This window comes from Enhydra lutris, unplaced genomic scaffold (assembly GCF_002288905.1).
Source record: "Enhydra lutris kenyoni isolate GAN:26980312 unplaced genomic scaffold, ASM228890v2 scaffoldscaffold1, whole genome shotgun sequence".
Classification (NCBI taxonomy): domain Eukaryota; kingdom Metazoa; phylum Chordata; class Mammalia; order Carnivora; family Mustelidae; genus Enhydra; species Enhydra lutris.
Genome location: NW_019154085.1, coordinates 2,708,509 through 2,733,932, shown reverse-complemented (window position 1 = coordinate 2,733,932; position 25,424 = coordinate 2,708,509). Strand labels below are relative to the sequence as shown.

General features: G+C 39.0%; 2 protein-coding genes across 3 annotated transcripts in view; one reads left to right on the top strand and one right to left on the bottom strand.

Annotated features, from left to right (window-relative positions):
- Positions 1-2,505: 2,505 nt before the first annotated feature.
- Positions 2,506-20,184, top strand: LOC111143756 (O-sialoglycoprotein endopeptidase like 1). Of its 2 annotated transcripts, XM_022497637.1 has the most exons (9): positions 2,506-2,561; positions 3,657-3,897; positions 8,144-8,531; positions 9,367-9,571; positions 9,647-9,795; positions 10,809-10,939; positions 11,049-11,120; positions 11,954-12,060; positions 19,599-20,184. In XM_022497637.1, the coding sequence occupies exons 2-8, from the start codon at positions 3,677-3,679 to the stop codon at positions 12,030-12,032; spliced, it is 1,245 nt and encodes a 414-aa protein (XP_022353345.1). In that variant the 5' UTR covers positions 2,506-2,561; positions 3,657-3,676; the 3' UTR covers positions 12,033-12,060; positions 19,599-20,184. The 2 variants fall into 2 exon arrangements, with proteins under 2 accessions (XP_022353345.1, XP_022353436.1); XM_022497728.1 differs by lacking the exons at positions 11,049-11,120; positions 19,599-20,184 and having other exon boundaries at positions 11,954-12,008.
- LOC111143669 (ankyrin and armadillo repeat containing) overlaps positions 16,370-25,424 on the bottom strand; it is a 68,155-nt gene continuing 59,100 nt past the window's right edge. The window contains exons 18-22 of the mRNA XM_022497523.1: positions 24,650-24,767; positions 22,249-22,358; positions 20,118-20,314; positions 18,184-18,230; positions 16,370-16,671 (exon numbers count right to left, since the gene is read on the bottom strand). Of these exons, the coding sequence (XP_022353231.1) occupies positions 16,424-16,671; positions 18,184-18,230; positions 20,118-20,314; positions 22,249-22,358; positions 24,650-24,767 (720 nt within the window). The 3' untranslated portion in view covers positions 16,370-16,423. The remainder of the gene's footprint in view (positions 16,672-18,183; positions 18,231-20,117; positions 20,315-22,248; positions 22,359-24,649; positions 24,768-25,424) is intronic.

The following is a 25,424-nucleotide window of genomic DNA, read 5'->3' as shown; positions in this document are numbered from 1 at the left end:
ATATGGTTTTTAGAAAGCAATTTCTTAGCAGATTGAGTGTGACTCAAAACCCTGGAGTCCAGTCACTTCCAAATCTGATAAACCAATTTCAAGCCTAGAAGATCAGATGTTGAAACCCATTGATCACACCACGGTCCTGCTAAGTTGTGGATACCTCAAGCTATACCACCTTTCCCAAACAACTCCCCATTCTAAATATATACTTTCCATAATGCTGTATTGTAATTACCTATTATTAGACTTCATTCCTTGAAGATAGGGAGTGGATCTTATCTTTTATCCCTAAAACTGATGAAGTTTTTGCCCAAAGGAAAGAACCCAATAAATATGTAACAAATGAAAATAAAATCCAATTTAATAAGATATAACTAGGAAATTATTATAAAGATTTTTCTATATATTACTTTCCTCTAAAACTTCCAAGGCAGGCAATAGTACAGAAAAAAATGAGCATATTTTGATTCTAAATTCAAGTGGAAGTTATGGTAGTTAAGCCATCTTTCCTTGAGAATGTCCACCAGTGGCATTCAAATCATATAATGTGATCTGTATAAAAGCCCAGGTAGGCCTCATAGAGCATAAATGTCTTTCCACCAATAATTTCTCCTCTAGTGCAATAAAGAAAATGGAAAATGTATACCTTTACTTACCAAAGGTACAGTGCCTTTTTCTTTCTGCTACTTATGTGCCATCAATCTAAGGAAGAATAAAATTCCTTCCTAATGTGTCCTAGGGTTTTGCTGTTTCCCATAATGCAGCATTAAGACTCAACACCAGCCAAAGAGCCTGGATAAGGAATCTACCAATGATACCAGCACATACAAAAGGGATAACTCTTGACACATTCTTGCAGAGAATGGCGTTGAGACACACCTGCTGAACATAATCCAAATTGCAAGAAAACGCCAGATAGGAAAGGTTTTATGGTCAATCTAGATTTCAGCATATAATAGAAAATAACCTCTAACCAATCATAAGCAGTTAGAAGAACAAATTTTTCTTAACCTTTTGGTCTTAATTTTTCTTTTTTTGGGTCAGCCACACTTCCTAAGGAAAATAGGAGTTATTTTATCTTCTAGAAGTTAAGGAAACAGATTCCAGAACCAGATGGCCTGGGTTTTTTTTTTGTGTGTGTGGTTTTTTTTTTTTTTTTTTTAAGATTTTATTTATTTGACACCGAGATCACAAGTAGGCAGAGAAGCAGGCAGAGAGAGAGAGAGGGGAGAAAGCAGGCTCCATGCTGAGTAGAGAACCCGATGCGGGCTGGATCCCAGGACCCTGAGATCATGACCTGAGCTGAGGGCAGACGCTTGACCCACTGAGCCACCCAGACACCCCTAACTTCTAATCTTAGCTTTAAGTTTACTAGCTGTATGACCTGCAAATCATCAAACTTTGTGGTCCATTTGCCTCATCTGTAAAAGGACAGTAACTAATTACCTCACAGGATTATAGTGAGGTTTAAATAAATTAATCTGCAACACTGCTTGGGACAACGTAAGTTAATTGCTAATTATGGTTACTATTGTGACACACAACATTTTGAAAGCATAAGTTTCACCTAGAAAATTCTCAACATTTTGGTAATTATGAATGTATCTATTAGTATCTGCCAGTAGACTCTAACTGTGACTTCCGACAGTGATTCACTTATCTTACATTTACTTATATCAAGAACTTCATGCCATTCTAAACACGGATCTATGTGACAGCCTTACTCAGTCTTGCATAAATGAAGTCCTTGCTTAGCTTAGTGAAACCTTGAAGTCTAGCAGGCCTGTGGCAGAAGAAAGACTCTTGGGATAAATGTATTCACACAAATGACAAGTTCACATACCAGTAATAGGAAAAAAAACCAACCACACTGAAGGAGGTCCAAGAATGAGTATTCTCCTGAAGGTTGTGTACATGGCAAGCAAAGACCATATTATAGTTTTTTCATGGTAAATGAATATACATAGCCCCGTCCCCTTTTTAATCACAAAAATGAGGCAGCCCCACACCTTCGCTCCCCAAAGTGGCAGTGACGGTTTAGCCTGTCCGACCCGCAGCGCTTCCGTCCCTCGGACCCTGTACAAGCCGGTCCTTGCGTCGTCCCTACGTTCCACACTTTGTTTCTGGAATCACTCGCTAGTCAGGCCACAGCCTTCAGAGCGGACTGACGGACACTCCAAACCCTCCTTTTCGGACAGGGGCGTCCGAACTCCAGCCAAAGGCAGACGGATCTTTCCACACAGCTTAGTGTCCGGAAGTTAATGCTGCGGAGTCAGACGAATCCACCTTCGGCCTCCACTGGGTCCCAAGCCGGGTGACCCGGCAGAAGTCCCGCTACCTGTAAACCTAAGGGCAGCGCACTAGCGCGCGCCGCGTCCCGGACGAGAGCGGTCCTCGCGCGGCTCCGTACCGAGCTCTGCGACGTCGGCGACCAGACACCGCCCCGTGTCGATGACGTCACTTCCGGGGCGACCGCTCCGCCGCTCGCTCTGGGGGAAGCGCGGTTTGCGGTCTTCGCCAGGGCAGGGCTCCGGCGCTGTGGCCACGGTGGTTCGCGGGGACGGAGGGTAAGACGGCCCGCCCTCCCCCACGGCTTCCTTCGCCTGCCTGCGAGGGCGATTCCAGCACCAGCCTGGACCACCGGCCCAGGACCCTGGATCCACTTAGGAGCTTTCGTGGCCTTGAAGACCAGTGCTTCGCTCAGGCTTCCCTGCCTGGGTTTCCGTGATGCGAATCTGATTCCTTCGGGGCGGCGGGGCCAGGCCTGCGCTCCCCGCCGCGGTCCTCGCGCGAGGGCCGTGCCCGCCGCTCCACCCCCGGGGCCCTCCGCCACGGGGGACGATGAAAATCCCAGCACTTACTCTCTGATTTTCCCGCTAGTGTGTAGGGAAGGGCCCGCGTAAGCCCCTAGAAAGTTCTAGAACAGGTCGTCCGGGGGCATGAAACCAGATACTTGAAAGAGTGAAGATACCAGGGTGCTTTAGTGATGGGCTGTTGTCATTTTGAGGAGAAAAAAGGAATTTGAGGAGATCCTACTAAGATAACGTGGTAAAATGGAGATGGAGTTAGAAAACTTGTGATTAATGGATGAAGTGGGTATGAGGTTGCAGTCGTCCTAGTCCAGATGTGGTTCTCGGAAGATGAGCTTTGTAAGAACAGTTGTTCCCAAAGTGGGCAACTGAGCTGTGTGTGTGTCTTTTATGTGGATTGTTTTCTAACCAAATTGCTAAATTTTATTTTGGTAGATATTTCCAGGAAATGGAATGCATTTATCTGTTCTGTTTGCCTTTGTCATTTAATTTTCTTAAACCAATTTTGTCTTAACTGTAGCTATCAAAAAATAAATAGCACTTTCCAAAGGACTATCCATGCAACCATTAGCTATTTTATGAATAATGAATAGTTTACTGAGAACATCATGATAATAATACTAAAAAATTTCATAATTGATTTCCTTGTTTTCACCTTTGAGAGCGTTGTATTCATTCATACTGTTATTTATGTTCAAAAAATTTTGCTAACTTTTACAAAACTTTCCCCTAATTTTACAAAACTATTATATTGAAAAATAAACCAATAAAATTGGAATTTTGCTTAACTGAATGGGTTAGTGGTTATTGTCAGTTCCAAGTAATTAGTTTGTTTCTTCATTTCTTTTCCAGGAGTTATTTATAGAGTAATTATGCTAATACTGAGTAAGACAGCAGGAGTCTTTTCTAAACCAGCAAGAAGGAAAACTTATGAATTTTTAAGAATTTTTAATTTTCATTCTGGAAAACCGTTTCTTCATAAACTAGTGTTGGGAATCGAAACCAGTTGTGATGATACAGCAGCTGCTGTGGTGGATGAAACTGGAAACGTTTTGGGAGAAGCGATACATTCCCAAACCGAAGTTCATTTAAAGTAAGTAGACATTATCTTCATAGTTCCCACTTTTGGGAAAAACAAAGTGAAATAATTATTTTCTATTTATCATATATAAAAGTTCAATTTTAGGAGCTAAGTTCTTTTGTGCAAAAGCTCCTAGTAGCTGTACTAGAAAACCTTAAACCCTGCACCCTGGCTTTTAAGGCTGTCCACAGTAAGGTCTCAACTTGAGCTGAGCGTCTTGCGAAAAGAACTAAGCTCATTCCCAACTCTAAGACTTATCCATGATTTCCCCTTAGTAATGCCTTTTCCTCTTTGTCCACCTGTACGTTTCATGGTCTTAACTAAAGTCCTAGGAGAGCGTGACCCCATCTCTAGCCTATGTTAATCTCTGGGGGAAAAACATCTTATTTCACATTTATACTTATAACTCATGTTGGTACTTAAATAATAATACACTGTTGTATAAAAGCATTGAATGGTGCAAGGTTTATAAACTCATGTCTTTGCAGAGGACCACTAGTGAGGCTACACAGATGAGTGGGCTGGGTATAAAGTGGAAAATATCTGGAAGAAGAAGCAGCCAGTTTTCGCCATGTAGAAACGTAGGCCCTGTTTTATTTGACCCTCGGAATTTTCAAGAGAAAATTGGAAATCCAGAATATAACTGTAATATCTCCAGGTGTTAAAATTAGTTGTTAATTCAAAATATATTAAAATGCTGCACAAATCAAATATGCCTTCAAGCCATCAATTTATAACACCTGAATAGTGAAAAAGGTTGGTATTTTGAGATCACAGACCTGTGTTTGAATTACGAATTAAGCAATTGGTGTTGGCTCTGATTTTAGGCAAGTTCTTTATCCTGATTGTGTTTTCACACCTGTAAAATGGGAAAGATAATAACCTGCCTTATAGGATTGTAGGGAGTATAATAGAAATAATATATATGAAAAGACAGAATAGACCTCTAACAGTTATGTACTGTGTGAAACGGACTAAGGTAAGTGCTAATCAGGTGTAGTGAAATACTAAAAAGTCCTTCCCTTCAAGGAGCTTAACCTGTTCTCTGAGGCATGATATATAGACCTGCAAGGAAACATACAGCTTTCAGTCCAAGGCAGCATAAAGCATCAAACAAGTGGTGCAGACAGTAACTATTACTACCATGCCTCAGTCCCACTCAGTATTTCTGAGTGTCCTGGACGTTTGCACATGTAAATGTTGACTGTGTAGAAAGTCCTTCCCTGACCACTTCGTTTAAATTCGGTATCCCCACCATGCTTATTCTGTATCACCACACCCTGCTTATTTTCTTCATCATCCTTTTAATAATTTTTACGTTTGTTTACTTCTGTGTAGTCTCATCGCTTCTCGGCCTTTTGGCTAAGAGCAAGTGTACTTCTGTGTAGTCTTTTCCCCAGCAGACTCTGAACTCCATGGGGACAGGCTCCGTCTTAACTGTCTGTATTACTCACTGCACGGTGCCAGATAGCCAGCACGGCATCTGGTACACTGCAGGGGCTAGTGACCTTGGAAATAGGCCTTCAATGAATGGAGATGGAAAAAAAACATTGTAGCAGGAGTAAACATTATGGTAGAGGCAAAGAGGTGAGGAAGTACAGGACAGACGTTCAGTTTAGCTAGTGCCCAGGTCACTGGAGATGAATACACAGGAAGTAAACTTTGTGGAACCATCTACACAGCTCATCTCAGTGCTTACTGAATTCCTACCAGGCAACATTTGAAGCACCGTGGTACAAATATGACTAAGATACATGATCCTTGCCTCTGAGCAGCTTGCCATATAAAGTGCTTTAGAGTGTAGGTTTACATTCTGGTGCAACTATCAACGATCTTACACGGTTTTCTGTGCCTCGGTTTCCTTGTGTGTGAAATAGGGATAGTAATGGTAACAGTAACTAACACTGTTGTGAGGATTAAATGTAAATTCTTCCAAGGTGTGTGGTGCAGTTCTTGACAAATAGCACGAGCTCAGTAGAAGCTACCCATCATTTGCATCAGTCCTACCTCTAGTGCTGTTACAGATGAGTGAAGAAGACAGTCGGGTAAGCAAGTCCTTGTAAAGCAGCATGGAAAATGCATTGATAGAGGAGAGCTTGCGGGGGGGGGGGGGGGGTCCTTTCTTCAAGCCAGAAATCTGAAGGACAGTCTTGACTTTTTTCTCACCACTGTGTCAAATCAGTTGTAGTAAATCTGCCTCCCAAATATTTCTTCAAACGTTTCCCTCCCTTTCCGTGTAATTCAAGCCCTTGTCTCTTGCCTGAACTCTTGGCTTCTACCTTGAGGCCAGATGGTTTCCCTGACTTTCTATTAGCCTTAGCCCCTCGAACACCTACTCTTTATGCTGTGTACAAATTAACTATTTTGAGAATAAAGCCACGGTCTTACTCTTGTCTCGGATGCTTAGCTAGCATAATCCTTTGAAGATAAAATACATAAAAGAGGTACAAAAAGGAAGGGAGGTAGGCATGTGGGAGAAGGAAGAAATAAGTAGAAGAGGATTTAGACTTAAGGTTACCCAAATTTCAAGAAAGTAAATGTTTTTGAGTAGGATAGTTAGGGGTCAGCATTTTGCTTTACTTTCCGGCAACACAACATAGAATGGACTCCAGGGTGATCAGAAAATCCCTCCAGGGAATTGCATTTAGAGGGTTTTGAATAGACTGAGATAATAGGAGCTTTTCGAACTGGTGGCAGTGGGAATGGTGACATACTTAATTGTGGGAAGTGAGATAAAGGAGATAAAGATGAAGCTGGAAACCCAAGTCATTAGAAGGTTTAATGCCATTAACAGAGTTGAAGAATGTAAGAGAAAAAGTAGCTTTGAAGAATTAAGAAAAATGGTATTACTATATATAAATGTGTTGAAATAAGACTGTTTCTTTTATTCCCCTCATTGCCTGATACAATATATAACAAGTTTTTAAATATTTTATTTATTTATTTGAGAGAGAGAAAGAGAACAGAGCTAGAGAGACACAGCATGAGCAGGGGGAGGGGCAAAGGGAGAGTGAGAAGCAGACTCCCCACTGAGCAGGAGCCTGCTTTGGGGCTCCATCCCAGGACCCTGGGATCAAGACCTGAGCTGAAGGCAGATACCTAACTGGCTGAGCCACCCAGGCGCCCTGCATATTATAACTATTAAGTAAATATTAATTGAATGCACCTATTGAGGGTTTTCATATCTGTGTATAAAAGTTACAGCGTTAAATATTTAAAGATCTTTTTGAGATTAGAGGTATATCTTGCAGACCCTATATTTTATTGCTGTGCTTCTCTGGTGTAAGTTAGTCATGCTGGCAATTTTTTTGCTAGCAGCTTTGCCTCCTACTTGTTTACTCTTGACATTTGGAGTGGGTCCTACATAAACCCAAAATCAAAATTACCAACTCTGAGCACTAGATTCCCAACTGTATTTCGGGATTGCAAGCTGTCTGCTGTCCTGCCATGACCTCAAGTGCAGTGTGTTTTTTAAAAATAAACTCATCTTCACAAAACTGTCTTCAAGTTTCTCTCTGTTACTCTTTCTTTTCTCCTAGTCACTCCAGCTTGATATGTGAATCATGTTGGTGCCGTGGACCCTCTTCCCCTTACATCCAGTCGGTCATAACAGTTTTCAGGCTCTCTGTCCCTTTCTTTCACTTCCCATGATCATGTAGTTTAAGATGTAAACAAATACTTTTATAATGACCTCTTTAAAAATTCTCCATGTAGGGACACTTGAGTGGCTCAGTCAGTTAAGCTTCTGCCTTTAGCTCAGATCATGATCCCAGGGTCCTGGGATGAGTCCCACATCACACTCCGTGCTCAGCATGGAGCCTGCGTCTCCCTTTGCTTGCCACCCCACTGCTTGTGCTCTCTCTCTGTCTGACAAATAAATAAATAAAATGTTTTAAAATTAAAAATTCTATCTCCAGAGAGATTAATTTTTCTAAAATCCAATTTTATCCTGTCCTTGTTCAAGACATCTTCCATAGAATGCTTCTTAAGATTGTTTTGGTGGTTCCATTCATCATCAAATCCATAGGAATTCGTTGTGTACAATTTTGAAAAGTCAGACATTACACCCTTAATCTCTATATACTGAGTTTTTATAGTCTGCTGCATTATAAGGCATGCATATTTGAATATACTTGACTAACAATTTAGCTGTAAAATAATTAATTTGAAAACATGCCTTCAGCCCTAATATAAAACTTTTCTTACTCTGCGTTCACAATCGTGAAATTATAAGAGGCTGTTTTTTTGTTTCTTCCAGAACAGGTGGGATTGTTCCTTCAGTAGCTCAGCAGCTTCACAGAGAAAATATTCAGCGGATAGTGCAAGAAGCTCTCTCTTCCAGTAAAGTCTGTCCAAGTGAACTCTCAGCAGTCGCAACAACTATAAAACCAGGACTTGCTCTAAGCTTGGGAGTAGGCTTATCATTTAGCTTGCACCTAGTAGACCAGTTAAAAAAACCTTTTATTCCCATTCATCATATGGAGGCTCATGCACTGACTATTAGGTTGTTAAATAAAGTAGACTTTCCCTTCTTAGTTCTTTTGATTTCTGGAGGTCATTGTCTATTGGCTTTAGTCAGAGGAGTTTCAGATTTTCTGCTTCTGGGGAAGTCTTTGGACATAGCACCAGGGGACATGCTTGACAAGGTAATTATTTAAGAGTTAATTTCTCCATTCTTTTCTGTTAAGTTGTCTATTTCAATCAAATAATAATACACTACTACCATTTATCTAAATATTTCTGATGAATATATTAGACTGAAAAAATTCATATGAGCAGTAAGAAAGAAAAAGAATAGTACATAGTTTTAGAAAAGATTTCTAGCCATTATGAGTGAAATGGTAAGAGGTTTAGATCAGTACATAAAGGCTCAAATAGTTTGCAGATGCAGTTATGTTTTTAATAAAAAAATAAATCTGAAAGAAATTGCCATGTAAAGAACTATAAAGATGTGAAATAAGAGGGTATATAAAATAATATAAAGACATTAAAGATGTACAAAGTTTTGTGATTAAACATCACAATTGCTGACACCATCACCAAGCAGGTTTCTTTTTCCTTTGTGTATGAATCCTGAGCCTACTGCTCTCTGCAGAAATCTTAGTCCCACAGCTGCAATGATCAGAAGAAATGGGCAGGTTCTCATTTTTGAAGCTAATCATTAAGCACTCATTGTGAATTTCAGACTTGCTTTTCATCTCCAGTAGAAGAGCTGAAGTAGATAGGGAAGCGGTGATTGCCCACTGCTGGGCGGGCTGTGAGGAGCGAGTCTATCCTTACTACCAGCTACAGTCCATTTATATAAAAGCAGAGCATATCTTACTTATCCAGGCTTCTTGTTCTGTTTTGGGTTTTGGTTGGGTTTTGTGTGTTTGTGTGTGTGTGTGGTTTTTTTTTTTAAAGTAAATTTCATTTCCTTTGCACCTTGGTTTCAAAATGTGCAATTTTATCACTCATTACTGAAATTTTTGTTTTCAATAGGTAGCAAGAAGACTGTCTTTGATTAAACATCCAGAGTGCTCCACCATGAGCGGTGGGAAGGCTATAGAACATTTGGCCAAACAAGGAAATAAACTGCATTTTGATATCAAACCTCCCATGCAACGAGCTAAAAATTGTGATTTTTCTTTTTCTGGACTTCAGCATGTTGTTGATAGGATAATAACACAAAAGGAAAAAGAGGAAGGTACATTTCTACTTGGAGAGTTGGAAAAATAAGTAATCCTGCATTATACCTAAAAACACCTGCTCATTTCTGCAGGGATCCAGAAGGGGGAAATCCTGGCTTCAGCTGCACACATTGCCGCTGCGGTACAGCACGCAACAGCGTGCCACATTGCAAAGAGAACTCACCGTGCCATTCTGTTCTGCAAGCAGAGACGCTTGTTATCTCCAAGTAATGCAGTACTGGTAAGTTCTGTCACCTCCTCTAACAGTATTATTAATACTTTACAGTATGTTACTTTTCTTCTAGGAGCTTAATTGATCCTGCGCATAGCATCAAATGTGTTTACGTCATAGCCCGGAAGTATGGAATTGTGCAGAATAAAGACTAACAGCCATTTCTTACACAGGTGTGACAGCTTCATGGGACATCTGCACAGCCTGTGTGCCAAAAAACTCCAAGACTGCATCTTCTCATTGAATTTAAAAGTGGGTTTACAATAAGAAGTGAGATGCAGGAACTGCTATCATTATTTTTAGAAAAATAAGCTAGTTCCCTGCAAATTTATGTTCCTTTGATGAAATCCCTTTAGATCTGTGTAAAAGCCTTGGTAAACTTCTGTTTAACTGTATGTTAAACTTCATCCTTTTGAAAATTACAAAATGAGAAAGTATTTAAATGATGGTAGATTCGCAAAATAGAATATTATGTGAATATCAAAGGTAATAATAGCTTTTGAAGAATAATGTAAAATGAGAAAAATGCTTATAAGTAAAAATGGCAGGGTCTAAAACACTGTTGAGCTTTGATTATAATTAGAAAAAAGTTAGAAGAAAATGTACGAAAATGATAGTGGTCCGGGGCTTCTCATGGTACAGTGGGTTAGGTGTCTGACTCTTGGTTTCGGCTCAGGTCATGATCTCAGTTCAGGATTCTGAGATCCAGCCCTGGGACAGGCTCTGTGCTCAGCATGGAGTCTGCTTAAGTTTCGTTCTCCCTCCCTCTTTTTGTCTCTCTCCACCTCTGAAAATAAATAAATAAATCTAAAAAAAATCTAGTGGTCATTGTATACTGATACTGAAAATGATTTTCTTTTCCTCCAAATTTTTACTATACAGATTGATCACTTGCCCATTTCCCACCTCTCAAAATGTGATGTTTTCTTACTGTATATTGCTGGTATTTTCCCCAGGTTAAGCTAACATTTTGGCTCATACCCACACGTAATTGTTAATTTTGGTCTTTTCATTTCCTTCAGGTTGTATCTGGAGGTGTCGCAAGTAACTTATACATCCGAAAAGCTCTGGAAATTGTAACAAATGCAACAGAGTGCACTTTGTTGTGTCCTCCTCCCAGACTGTGCACTGACAACGGCATTATGATTGCATGGTAAGCCACAGGATGTATGTGCTTCACTCACAATTTGCCATTTCATCATGCTACATCTTCTTCCTTTGAATCTTGGTCTGTGTATTTTATTTGCATCACTCTTGCTTAGGAACGGTATTGAAAGATTGCGTGCTGGTGTGGGCGTTTTACACAACACAGAAGGCATCCGCTATGAACCCAAGTACGTGGTACCTTTTATAAAATCTATGCAAGCAGTATAAAATCCAAAGCCTAAAAACAGAGTTTAGTTAGTGGTGGCCGAAGGCATCTCCTGTACTGATGGCCTAGCCTCAGGCAGAACATACTGTCTGCTCCGGTGTTGCCTTCTTGTGACAGTGCTGAGGCTGAAGACGGTGGCTTTTTCCAGACTAGGATCCAGTTGAAGCCTTATATTGGGCAATGTTGTAAAAAAGCAAACATCGGAGTCCACAGTTACTTAAGGAGGAAGAACAGAGAAAAAGAGTAGAACCTCGGACCTCTCCTGCCAGTAGTGACAGAGGAAGGTAGAAAAGGGACAAGCTGGCTTTTGAAACCTCAAAGAAGAATCAGTAAAAACCTCGGGAATTTCTAAAGTAGAAATGGATGCAAATTTGACCTTAGGTGTATGGTAAACTCTTTTTATCCTTTCAGCTTTGTAGAGAATTATAAGGCATTTTTATCATTTTTCTGTTTCACTTTTTTATTTATAGTATGAGAGCAGAACTATTTCTTTCAAAAACTTCAGTCCTCAAATTCATTGAGTTGTATACATTAAAGATGCATAGCTTTTCAATATCAATTATACCTCAGAGTCGTTAAAAAAAAAATCCCAGAATTTAGATCTCTTAATGGCATTAACTGGCCTTCTCTTCACCCATTGTTCCTGCTGTATTTGTTTTCAACAACTGTCATCACATATGATTATACAGTAGCTGCGCACTGTTTGTCGGAATTCTAAGCACACAGTTTGCAGAACTAGTGACAGATCAGGAAGCAAGTGTTTGAAATAATGTGATTTATCTGATTGTGATGCAGATGTCCTCTTGGAGTAGACGTATCAGAAGAAGTTGGAGAAGCTGCCATAAAAGTACCGCGGTTAAAAATGGACATTTGATTTTTGCTTTTCAAAAAAATCCCTAAAGGTAGTATTTCAGCATTAAGTTGTGATTTTTTTTTGTATTTCAAATTGTGGAAGATGCATGATATTAATTGCTCTTCAAGACTTTCTTTTGTTTTTGTTTATGTTTGATATTTAACCCGCTCTTCTGAGAGTCTGTAGTAATATGTTATAGTTTTATAATGGAATATAGATTTTTTATTATCAAAATTAAAGTAAAACATCTTGTGAGGAAAAGAATGTACTGATATTTGCAGGTAGAAAGAAAACCTTGGAAGATATACAGTGAATCTGCTAAATCCTAGCCCCGTATTAAAAAGGCCTAGACCTTTTGGTATTTTTCTCATATCAGGATTATAAAAACTATTTTTTAGATATGTTCTATTTATTTTATGAAATTTATTTTTAATTAAATTATAGTTGACATACAATATTATATGAATTTGAGGTGTACAGCATAGTGATCCAACATTTATATGTATTACAACAGCACGGTATCATTTCACCATCTGTACCATACAAAGTTATTATAATGTTATTGACTGTATTCCCTGTGCTGTAGTTTTCATCCCGCAATTTATTTTATAACTGGAAGTTTGTACTTCTTAATCCCCTTCACTTATTTCCCCTACATCCCCCCCCACCTCTGCCCTGAGAAACTGGTGGTTATCAGTAGAAGCTATTTTTTAGCTCCTTTTGAAACATTCACCTAACTTTTCTAATGAGAGCAATTTTAGAAAAATAGCCTGGTCAAAGTCATGTCAAATCAGAGAATTCTGAATAAAGACAAAAGGTGACTTTAGCAGAATGGATGTTATTAATGATAAAAATATATGTTATTAGGTATCTTCCCTGGAGCAATTGGGATGTCTATATGTTTCTTAAAATCCATCTGAGATTTTAAGAAATATGATAGGCAAGTAATCCTTCAAGTGTGTATTGTGCTTTTAGTTGACCACGTATGTTTACATCCACTATTTTAGAAATTGTATTTAATCAATGAAAATATATGAGATGTAAAGGTTTTTGCTTGTGTTTTTGGATAATTTTCTTTGAATCTGAAACTTTATACCTGCTTATCTTTTTTTCTATCTAAAGTAACTGAATGTACTGTCCTTGAATATAAAGACAATGCTACTGACTTTATTTTTTTTTTTTAAAGATTTATTTATTAGACAGAGATCACAAGTAGGCAGAGAGGCAGGCAAAGAGAGAGGGAGGAAGCAGGCTCCCTGCTGAGCAGAGAGCCCGATGCGGGGCTTGATCCCAAGACCCTGAGATCGTGACCTGAGCCGAAGGCAGAGGCTTAACCCACTGAGCCACCCAGGTGCCCCAATGCTACTGACTTTAATGTCCTTCGAGAGATTTTACCAGTAAAGAGTTGTATTACATCATCATACTGGACCAGGTTGTTAATTTTCTAGTCAATGACTTGCTTTCTTCAGAAAATAGGGGGTAAGGATAAAAATCTAAACTATGAAAAGATTTCTTATTTTAATCCTAACTTAAGGTGACCTCGATTTTGGGAAATTCCATAAGTAATTCTTTTTTTTTTTTTTTAAGAATTGTGAACATAGGGTATTGCTTTATGATCGCCCACTTGGAGATAGAAAATATAATTTATGTGAGGGAACATATAAAAACAGCCAATATTTATTTAAAAAAAAAAAACTGTATTCTTTGCTGTTGAGGTATAGCTATGATAGAATTAGTTTTTTAATATTATTTAGAAGAGGGCACCTGGGTGGCTCCGTGGGTTAAAGCCTCTGCCTTTGGCTCAGGTCATGATCCCAGGGTCCTGGGATCGAGCCCCACATCCAGCTATCTGTTCAGCAGGGAGCCTGCTTCCCCCTCTCTCTCTGCCTGCCTCTCTGCCTGCTTGTGATCTCTGTCTATCAAATAAATAAATAAAATCTTTAAAAATATATATATATATTATTTAGAAGAAACTTAGTTTATGAATTCACACTTTTCATTTGAATTTGTGTTCTGTATCATGTGAACCTAAATCCGTAGAGAAGTAAGATAAGTATTTCCTGTGCGTCTCACAGTCAGAGTGCATTCAAACCATGGAAGGAAATTGACCAAAAATTCTTCCCCCATCACAAATATTTTTAAATGGGGTATCTGTAATCTATTTTCTTAAAATTTTTAAGTATCGAAATTGCTACAGGTGTTACAAGCACACATGTCAAAATAGAGTTCCTGCTCTAAATAAGAGAAACTGCAGATAAAGAAAATGAGCAATTTGGGGACACGTTCCATATCTGTAGGCCTTTTGTACTCGGCAGTAAGGAAGGAGGGTGGGGAAAGGAGAGAGAAAGAGGGAAAGGATAAGGAAGGGAGAAGCACTGAACTCTATATGGGCAAGCATATGTACCAGTTAGCTAATAGTACAGGTAAAAGGCAGACGATTTGCTGAAATCCTCTATCTTGAGGCGTATCTTGTATTTTATTTATTAATTTTTTAAAGATTTGTTTTTATTATTCATTTGATGGAGAGAGGGAGAACACAAATAGGCAGAGAAGCAGGCAGAGGAAGAGGAGGAAGCAGGCTCTCCGCTGAGCCAGGAGCCCAACGTAGGGCTCGATCCCAGGATCCTGACATCATGACCTGAGCCGAAGGCAGCCACCTAACTGACTGAGCCATCCAGGCGCCCCACTCATATATAATTTTTAAAAAACGGGGATGCCTGGGTGGCTCAGTCGTTAAGCGTCTGCCTTCAGCTCAGGTCATGATCACGGCGTACTGGGATGGAGCCCTACCTGGGGCTCCCTGCTTGGTGAGGAGCCTGCTTCTCCCTCTCCCACTCCTCCTACTTGTGTTGCCTCTCTTGCTGTGTCTCTCTCTGTCAAATAAATAAAATCTTAAAACGAAAAAAAGAAAACAAATGCAGGGTAATGAAAGTAATCTTAACTGGAGGACCTGTACTTCAGGAAAAGTACTATAAGTTTTGGGCATAGTAGGATGGCCTTGGGAGGCCAAGAAACTCAGGAGTGTTTTATATTATTGAATACAAAGAATCCCTGATACTCAGCCCTGAAGGTGTTCTTAGAATATAGTCTTCAGTCCGTCAGAAGCCAGTTCCAAAGCTCAAAGTTTGTTGTCTAGAGGGTTTTGTTTTGTTTTACATCTACAGAAGCTTAATATTTCACTAATATGAACTCTTATCCTTAACCGTGCTGAATAAATGACTCATTTCTTATCACTTGAATTATTTTTCCTTTTGTAGTATGGAATAAGCCTTTCCCCCCCCCCCATAATTCCTATATTACAGCATCTTCCAGAAGTAGAATTAAATTTGAAGATTAGAGAGGTCTCCTACTGTCCGATGGCCAAAAGCCTTGGCTTTAGACTCTGGTGCATGGAAAGCTCTGCATGCCTGTAGCTGCCATCACCTCCATCGTTACTGTGTTAAGGCATGTGGGAGAAAATAACGGCTGATGATACTTCAGTATTATAATAATAGTGTAATAATAGTTCAGTGCAGCCTGGAGCAAAGTGGTCAGAGAAAAATGAGGGCTTTAAAGGCTACCATGAAGCCCAGCTTGATTTTATATCAAATCTATCTGCTGCAGTAAAATAGAAGCAGACCTACAGCAGAACTTGGGCCCTCTGGAAACAGTGCTCACTGGGCAAAGACATCATGTGATTCTGAGCCACAGAGTGTCACACTTTCTAGTTGTAAACCAAAAACTTGTAGGTATGGGGAATGGTCAACACTGGTAGCCACAGTGTTTAGCCAGACTTTTGTACTTGGTGGGCAGTGATTTCAGATTTTTTTTTTTTAAGTCTTTTAAAAGTATACATTTCTACACTTGGGGTTTTAAAAGCCTTGTGCCTTTGTAGTATTTATCATTAACTATCTCAAGGTGCTACAGTGCGTGTTAACATGTGGGCTGTTTTGAATCAGGCCTCTTTAGCCCAGCATACCGATTTAAAAATGTTTCTGACACTTGATATAGAGATACTAATTATGCCACTTGTGTCAGTTGCTGTATTTTAATAGTGTTAAGTGCAGGAAAATTCTATTTAATTCTATTTAATAAATTCTGTTTATTTTTGAAACTATGAGTCTGACCTGATGTTAAACTTTGGTAAACAGGCTAGAGAAAATCTGTTAAGTATCAATATCAAGAACTTCCATTCAAAATGTTAATACTCAGTTTTATATATTTTACTAGAATTAGATTAAAATTAAAAGTAAAAAATGGGGGGGCACCTGGCTGCCTCAGTCAGTAGAGCATGTGACTCTTAATCTTAGGTTTGTGACTTTGAGCCCCACATTGACTGTAGAGATTACTTAAAAATAAAATCTTTTAAGAAAAGTGAAGAATTTGAAAAGATTGCTCAGGAATTCTTTCATACTTTCATATTAATGGTTTTATTAGCCTTCTGTAGGCTCTGGGTTAGCCTTCTGTACCTGTTTCCCAAGTTGGCTCAAAAATAGTATTCTTGGTCTTGATACTTCTGTGATATCTGATGAAATTGCAGATGAAAAGGAAAAAATATTGTGAGAAACAGGGGCCTTTTTTGTTGCTCTGAAGAGTCCCATGAAGTTGGTTACAGGAGGTATTAAAGTCAAAGAATCTCTTGGTTGAATTTTAGGTTTTAATTTTCTTCGATGCTCTTTCCCTAGAAATTAGAGAGCCACAATTAAATGTCTTTCTTAAGCCCAAGAGCCCTAGATATAGTCTCATTGCCTTTGGTTCTGTATAGTTGTATTTTCTTCAGATCACTAAAACATACTAAGAGAATGGATCCATAACTTCCAGACTTTCAGATGTCAGCAAAAATTTGTGGGGCTAATATATGGTTGTCAGCTTTTTATTATGCCAAGTTGAGACTAATAAAAGAACAAATGCCAAGGTCATTTGTAAAAGTAGGGATATCTTAATACCCAAAAGAAAGTGTAAAAGGTACTATCTCAAAATGACATGTTTTATATTGAATGAAACTAACTTTTTTAGAAACTTGCTATATTGTCCTTATTTTTTCTTATATTACCATAAACCTATGAAAACATTATTATACCATTAGTGGTACACAGATTGCTATTTAGAAACCAATATTAAAAAACAAAACAAGAAAACAGTATTAAAGAAAAAAATGGGACTGACTTTATTTCTTTGTGTAAATTAACTCTGACAGGGTGCCTGGGTGGCTCAGTGGGTTAAGCCTCTGCTTTCAGCTCAGGTCATGATCTCAGGGTCCTGGGATCGAGTCCCGCGTCAGGCTCTCTGCTCAGCAGGAAGCCTGCTTCCCCCCCGCCTCCCGCCTGCCTCTCTGCCTACTTGGGGTCTGTCTCTCTCTCTCTCTCTCTCTCTGTGTCAAACAAATAAAATCTTGTTTAAAAATAGATAAATTAACTCTGACACGAAAGAAGCTATACAAAAAATATTCTTCTACTCATAACATTCATATATATAGCCTCCTGCACAAACCTAGCTTTCCTGAGAGACTCCCTGAATGAGTGAACTTCTCTCCCTTTTTTCACTCCCTTTCCATATGTGACTCTTAAAACAGATCCTGGCTTTGGAATGGTTCTATCCTTGGTTTTGGCGATAGGGTAATATACCAAGTAAGACTGATACTGGTCCTACACTAAACACACGTGAATAAGCGCTAAGCATATAAATTAAGTCAAAAAATAATTTATTTTCCCTATTACATGTCTGATAGGAATTGATGGGTAACCTTATAAGATCTGGACTCTGATCTTGCAGGCCTAAAATCACTCAGCCAACATCTACCAAATACGTATAAAACAGTAGTGTATCTGTGGAAAAAATGTGGTCTCTACCTTAAGGACTTACAGACAAGTTGTACATGGAACAACAGAATAGCAAGATCGTAATTTAAGCCACACTTACATGTTTCAGTAATGACCTATTTCTATGCATGGCTTATAAGAAAAAACTAAGAGGGATTTCTGACAAGTGATATGGTAGGGAAGGCCTTAAAAGAAATGATTAACATAGTCTTTTAAATAGGAAGATATTTTAAGTATACAGAACGGCAAAAGCAGAGTTTACAGGTAAATTTGGGGGGGGGGTAACCTCTACATTTTGAATTTTTAGAAATGAAACAGAACTGTAAGGTTTCAGGGCTAGACATTACCTCAGAGACCAAAGAAAAATCAATTACCTTTTTTAAAGACAGGAATTATGGATGGTCCTCCATTTTTCTCTAGACTAAAAGGAAAACATGTTGATCACAAAAATTTTCAAAGCAATGGTTTACCAATGTTTCAAGCCAAAGAATAACAAGGTGTACCTAGTTAATATGGTGTGTGTCTTGGGGGTGGGTGGGTGGCTTTTAAAAGCAGTATTATTTTAAATCATCATCCTGTACACGTAACATAAAATAGTTACAGAATTTCCCTCGTAATAAAATTTAAGTCTCGCTTAAAGTTAATATATTAAAGGTGGTTATCTCAAATGTGTAGCTGGTTAATTTGATGAGGAACATCTGCTGTTGGCCACATTAGTGAGGCATAGATTTCAGTCTGTCCATATGCCACCTTCGTGGCCAAAGGGTAGCATGGAACTAGCTGGCATTTAGGCTGAATGCTTTCATACAGGGTCAGTTAACACCAGGAAAATTATGTCTCTCTCCATACTTCAAAATTTGTGTATCCAGGGATTCTTCTAATCTGCTGTTCTGGGAGCTGAATAGGGGCATGGGAGTAAAGAAATGGTATATACGCCGAGAACATGCTATCATGACCCCAGCCACAATCCGCATACTTGCCAGGAGCAGTATCAAGGAACATTTCACGGAAGGGTTTGGTATCCATGCCAAAGTTTCCAAACATGTCTCAATAATATTTTAGCACGTTTCCCATAGTTTCATTTAATCGATGAATGGTTATGAAAATTAAAGGGAATAGTCCATGTAAATACTCTATGAGTTCATAATACTACTAGTTATGGGAGTAATTATTATTTACTTAACAGTTCCACCTCACCTGGTAACCATTCTTATAAATGTAGTGAGCACTGGTCACTGCTTTCAGTCCTAAAAGTTGAGTGTTCACAGTTCCAGGGGCTGCCATTCACCCCGGCCACTGTAGCTTTGTGTAGTTAGTACACCTGTTCTCCAGCAGAGAACAGTAGTGTGTCCTGACGAAGGGGTATCTCTCTGATTCCTGAAAAGTTGCCACATGGGCTAGTTGTGGGAGTAATTGTGTAAAATAATACTTCCCGTTATTTATCCTAAATTAATTTTTTAAACCAATAAATATTTTTTAACACTGTCAGTTACAGGAATTTAGATTTCCCTGTCTTATTATATAAAATAAGGTAATCAGTTTTGCATCTTTGGGTTTTCCAAGAATTAAAATGAAGATGTACTCATTTTTCTCCATACTGAAAATTGATTAATGGAACCATGATACAATATTGGATCCTATTCTCTACTATTATCGTAGAGTTAATACTGTATCTTGAGTAGTTCTGTTTCCTACACAAATAGTGCAATTGCAGAGAAAACTTGTAATTCAGCTACATCGACTAAAGAAAATATGCCCATTCTAAGCAGATTCTCCTCTCTGTTTGCAGAAACTTAAGCTCTGATGAAACTCCAGCACTGAAGCAAAATCCTGTGGATAAATTAATGCCCATCAGCCTTCGCCATAACTGCAGGCACTGCATCTGATTTAGCCCTGTTTCTACCCTGGGAGTCTGGCCTAGCTTTGAATGAAATTCAAAGGTCTTTTAAACCTTTTTTGATGATGCCAAAGTCATGGTGGTATTCCTGGTTGGCTCAGGACTCTCAAGTAATATCCCAGAAGTGGTTTTCCAGATCAGACTTGGAAGCGACCCCAGAAACCCCAGAAAGTTTTTCTGAAACATGAATAACTTGGCCAAATGGGATCCCCAAGATTGCCTCCACAGGTAGTTTTGTTGCTAAATCAGAATTAAAACGGGCTTTGGTAGTGGACATTTAGGGTGAGTTTTCTCTCTTGGTGTTCATTCACGCCAGGAATAGCTCCCCTTGTTTGATCTCCCTTAAGCTTTCTTACAGGTTCTTCTATCCGTAATCTCACTACTGCAACTTCACAGATACGGGCACAATACCTTAAGGAAGGAAGTCCCACTCGTTGCTGCATTTGAAATTCCTTTAAAAAAGCTGGGTTGATACTTGCATCTCTGTTGATATTATTTGTTATGCGGAGGAACTGGTTAGGCTTCGCTCTGCACTCCTTTAGCAGGATGCGGGAAGCGTTCGCGTTGTAAGTTAAGTAGCCGAGCGCGCAGGAGCACGCTGTGCGCACCTAAATGGAGCAGCGAGTCAGTCCCTTCGTTGAGCTTTACTCCTGAACTATCGGACAGATGTTCTCACTGCACAGCTCAGTAGCTCTGTAGCCATGCCCAGCAAACATGGACGTCCACCCATGGCAATGTACAGATGGAAGCAGAACAGCCATATTTTTAGAGAAAGCTGTCAACTGCCGTTGGTTTCTGGTACTTGTTCTCAGTCCTGACTGCGTCTTAGAATCACCAGCAGTTAAAAAAGAAAAAAGAAAAAAAGCCCACCAACTGTCTTTTGGTTAGAATCTGGGCATTCACATGGTCTTTATTTTTTTTTTTTTTTTTTTTTTTTTTTAAAGATTTTATTTATTTATTTGACAGACAGAGATCACAAGTAGGCAGAGAGGCAGGCAGAGAGAGAGGAAGAAGCAGGCTCCCCGCTGAGCAGAGAGCCCGATGCGGGGCTCGATCCCCGGACCCTGGGATCATGACCTGAGCCGAAAGCAGAGGCTTTAACCCACTGAGCCACCCAGGCGCCCCGGTCTTTAAAAGCGCCAGAGGCAACTCCAGTGTGCGGCAGAGTAAGGACCATTGAGTTGGAACTAAGGGTCTCAGTCTTGATTGTGCATTGGAATCCCCTTGATAGTTCCTAAAATTACTCAGTGCCTGGTTCCACCCCTAGAAACTCTTAATTATTTTGGCTGCAGCCTGGACACTAGAATTCTTCAAAACTGCTCAGTAGCTTGTAATAGGAAACCAGGCAAGAGACTAGAGGATAAAAATAAGGTAAAAACAACAACAACAACAACAAAACACACTCAAGAAAGCAATTCATTTTCTCACTGGCAAAAACTAATTATCAGTCACAGGACTGCAGAAAAAAATATCCTCTGCCCGTGATCCGGAAGTAATCAGGTTGTTCATAAGATTAAAGTATATTCCTGGGAAGTTCTTAGAAAATCTGTTAGTGGTGGCCTAAGAAATGTCATAGAATGAACATAAGCCAGAGTTGATATTCTAGTTTCTACACTGGCATGTGACTGCTGCGTATGCCCGTATATCTTCCATACCTTGAACTGTGGCTCTCAGTGTATGGTCCCAATACCATTTCTAACCAGCTTCTAGGAGCTGGTTAGAAATGCCCATTTTAGGGGCCGCCTGGGTGGCTCAGCTGGTTAAGCAGCTGCCTTCGGCTCAGGTCATGATCCCAGCATCCTGGGATGGAGTCCCACATCGGGCTCCTTGCTCATCCGGGAGCCTGCTTCTCCTTCTGCCTCTGCCTGCCATTCTGTCTGCCTGTGCTCGCTCTCTCTCCCTCTCTCTCTCTGACAAATAAATAAATAAAATCTTTAAAAAAAAATGCCCATTTTAGGGCCTAAACCAGATGTATTCAGTAAGAAATGCTGGGAATGGAGCCCAGGAATCTATGGTGTAACAATAGATTCCAGTGATTCCTGCGTACCCTAAAGTTGGAGGAACACTGCCTCACACCTGGGGGAGGGGGCAGGGGAATCTCAGAGGCAGACCACGACTCTGGCCTTCTTCATACTGTCACCTCTGATCCTGCTTGGCAGATAAAACTGTCCAGTGGATCCCACTTTCACGCATTCCAAATAATCACAGAAATGACTTAGATCACAAAAACTGCTTAGTTACTAAGTTAATAAGTTAGTCACCAGTTTTTGTGAGATATTTTATAAATATTTTAATTACAAACTTCTATATCATCAGTGTACTTAGTTGTATATTGAGTCTTAAGTACTGAAGTTAAAACAAATAGGCACATTTTATATGAACCAGAATTATGGATGGCAGATGTGGTGCTAGAAAAATCTAATTTTGAGTAAGTGACATGAACTGTTATATAACATAGTCAGCCCGTAGAGAAAGTAGCACACAAATATGAGAGCAATTACATTTTTAGAATATTCAGTTATACAATTGGTTTTGTTTTTACCTCTTCTTTTCCAGAATACAAATGATAGCAGAGCTGTTGGATTGTCCCTAATGTGGTAAATGCTTCTAGAATAGCAGCTCTAGAATGAGCCAGGCTAGCTATTAAATTCCCTGAAAATTAAACAAGAAAAAAATGTTTGTGTTATTTAATTGATATAAACTGATATACTGTACTTTTGTTCATTTGCACATATTATTAAAAGGGATGAGTCACAAGACATCTCTAATGAAGAAGGACTGAGAAAAAGCATGTATATATTAAATGTGGAGTTCTTTCCCCAAAATTATGATTTGGTTTTCTGTCACAAACAGTAAAAGTTAATTAGCTTTATTTAAAAGTAGGGAGTTTTGAAAATCGGAGTTTTTCTTTCCTGTGGCTTCAGAATATATTCTGTTTTGAGCTTTTGTGTTTTTTTAGTGACCGTGAACCTGATGTTGGAACTACCATAAAAAAAATTCAGTTTGTCCTTTTTGCAATTCAGATCACTCTGAGTTAAGAGCTTAATGGTATTTTGAACCCAAACAATGTATTACTTAAATTTAAAATTTTTGATGTTTTTGCCATAAAAAGAAATGTTTGGAGATTGAAAATAATAAAGTAATTCAGTAATTAAATAAATATGCAACTACCAGTTTAAAACTCTTTCATTCAAATGTGTGTTTTATTTTTAGAGCTTTCATGTGGTATTTTTTCACAGTATTGTTGCTGTGGTGGGAATAAGTGCATCACAGATTTTAAAATATAAATGTGGATGGTGCTCTATGGAGGCATTCACTTAGGTTTTGTTCTTGTTTTTTTTTGTTTTTTTTTTTTTGTTTTTTTTTTTGTTTTTTTGCATTCTTTATAAACCAAGACCTTTGTATTTATTGTTTCAGGATGGGGAGGGATGGCTTGTGTGGCTTAAAGCAAAAAATGTCTAAAAATAACCTTTTTTTTTTCCTCAGTCGTATATTTTTAAAAGCCTGTGAACATAGAAGGCACTGTTCCAGGTGAAAGGGGGAGAGGGAGAGAGGGTTCTTTAAAGATGGGGAGTAAGGAATGGAGGCAGCGGAGGCAGGTAGAGGATCCAAGATGAAGGAGGACACACAAGGGGCAGGAGCTGCGTGTGGAGAGCGGTTCTGTGGTGGACACAGGAAAACTGGACCCTTGGCAACAGAAATCTAGTCTTTGTGAAACTTCTGTGCCTCTGGAGCTATGTCTGGGAACCTTGTCAACTTAGACATCTGGCACAACATTTATTTTACATTATATCCGAGGCCCGAATATCCTGCTTTGCTTGGGATACCCTGGACAGGCACGTCACTCTGGAGATGCAAGTGACTGTGATGCTGGAGGGCAGAGAAAGCCCAGAAATTTTTGAGATTCAGTTCCCAGCCTGAGAAAATTAATATTTGAAGGATAGTATAACATAGTATTTCTTGCACACAAGAGTTTGTGCAGTAAAATTTAAAACCACGATGATTGTTTTTCAGAGTCACAGAATTACTATGACTTGAATTAAGAATGCTATTTAAGTGCTCGCTTCGGCAGCACATATACTAAAATTGGAACGATACAGAGAAGATTAGCATGGCCCCTGCGCAAGGATGACACGCAAATTCGTGAAGCGTTCCATATTAAAAAAAAAAAAAAAAGAATGCTATTTAAATAAGAATGTATTTAATAATTTAAACATGTTTTTTTCCTAGCTAGTTTCCTTCAGAAAGTTTTCATTTGCATGAATTTTCCTTCCATGCCAAGTAAAAATATAAGTGTAGCGGCAAGTGTAACTTCCTTTCCTACCTTCAGTGATCCATTTCAGTTAAAAAACAAAGACCTTATTTATTTTTCGGTAGTAGTCATTTCATATGGTCATCATTCTGATACTGTTTCATGTTGTGTTGAGAGTGATAAGTCAATTACCTGATTATTCATCTCGAAAATTAGCTCTAGAGTAGATATAGTTACACGGTTAGCATTAAGTGTGCCAAGAACTCTGCTGGACTATTTTGCTTTGCTATATCGCATAGCAACATAAGAAACTCTTGAATGTTAGCAAAATGTGAAGTTGATCAAAAGAAAACCAGACACAGGAATAGCGTATAAATCTGCCATTACTATTATAAATCAGTGTGTAAATTTTCTGGTTAGTAGCTCAGAGTTGGATTCTCATTTTATATTTGCCAAAAAATAATTAGGGGATTGAAAAGGTAACTAGGAAATCAAAAACGCCACGGTGAGAGTTGCCTGGCTTCTGTTGGGGTGCAGAGTAGACTCCCACTGTCCCATGTAGACTTTGTGTGGAGTTGCATGTAGACATACACCAGTTCATCCTATTATTGTTCAGATTACAAAAAAATTTTTTTGAAAACAGTCTCATGCAGGTGTAGTTTTATGTAACCACCTTCCAGTTCTTTCTTACCTGTCAAGATAATAGTAGTGGAATGAACTGAATACAGACTATCAACTAAAATAGTAACACCTCTTGCAGACAAAGTAATATGGTCCACATCTATAATGACTTTAGCTAAGATAATAATCTGAAAACAAAAGAGAAGCATTAAATCACCGAATGTTTTCTACTCTGCTCCTCTAATTAAGCTTTTTGTTCTTTGGTACTTCTCAGGAAGGTAAGGGGAGTGACTTGAAATGGTCCAGTACAAGAAAAGCAAGTGGCAAGGGTTTGAGTCAGAGTAGTTTTCACTGTCTGATCAACTGTGGTGAACATGGCAGGCCAGTGTGTTCTTCCTACAATATTTGCAGCTTTTGCATCCTTGAAGTATGGTTTCATAGAAAATAGTTCTCCTAAAGGTCACTGGATAGAAAAAGAAGCCCCCAGATACATCCAGGTGTCATAGGTTGAAGAATCCGTGTGATCAGCTAAAGGTCTCCAGTTAGAAAATTTGTCTGGTACACTACCGTGATTCTCTGCCTGTAACAAGGGGATGATGAAAATGATACTATCTGCCCACCAGCCTGACGGTGGTTATAAGGATCAGAAAAGGTACAGAGGCAAAAAGTGCCTTGTAACTTGTAACACTGTAGATAAATGAGGAATCCTCATAAATAATGGAGTTTCTATGAGGTGGAAGGGGCTGGTGTAAAAAATACCGTGTATTTTACAAATTGGTAAATGTTTTCCAGATCGAAATTTTTTCTCATTTTTTAAGTTTTGACTAGAAAGACTAATTTATTGA

Bases quoted from the DNA above. Each gene is read 5' to 3' on its own strand.
- LOC111143756 (XM_022497637.1), top strand. From the start codon at position 3,677: ATGCTAATACTGAGTAAGACAGCAGGAGTCTTTTCTAAACCAGCAAGA. The intron at 8,532-9,366 runs GTAATTATTTAA...TGTTTTCAATAG, and splicing joins CAGGGGACATGCTTGACAAG to GTAGCAAGAAGACTGTCTTT. The intron at 9,572-9,646 runs GTACATTTCTAC...TCATTTCTGCAG, and splicing joins ACAAAAGGAAAAAGAGGAAG to GGATCCAGAAGGGGGAAATC.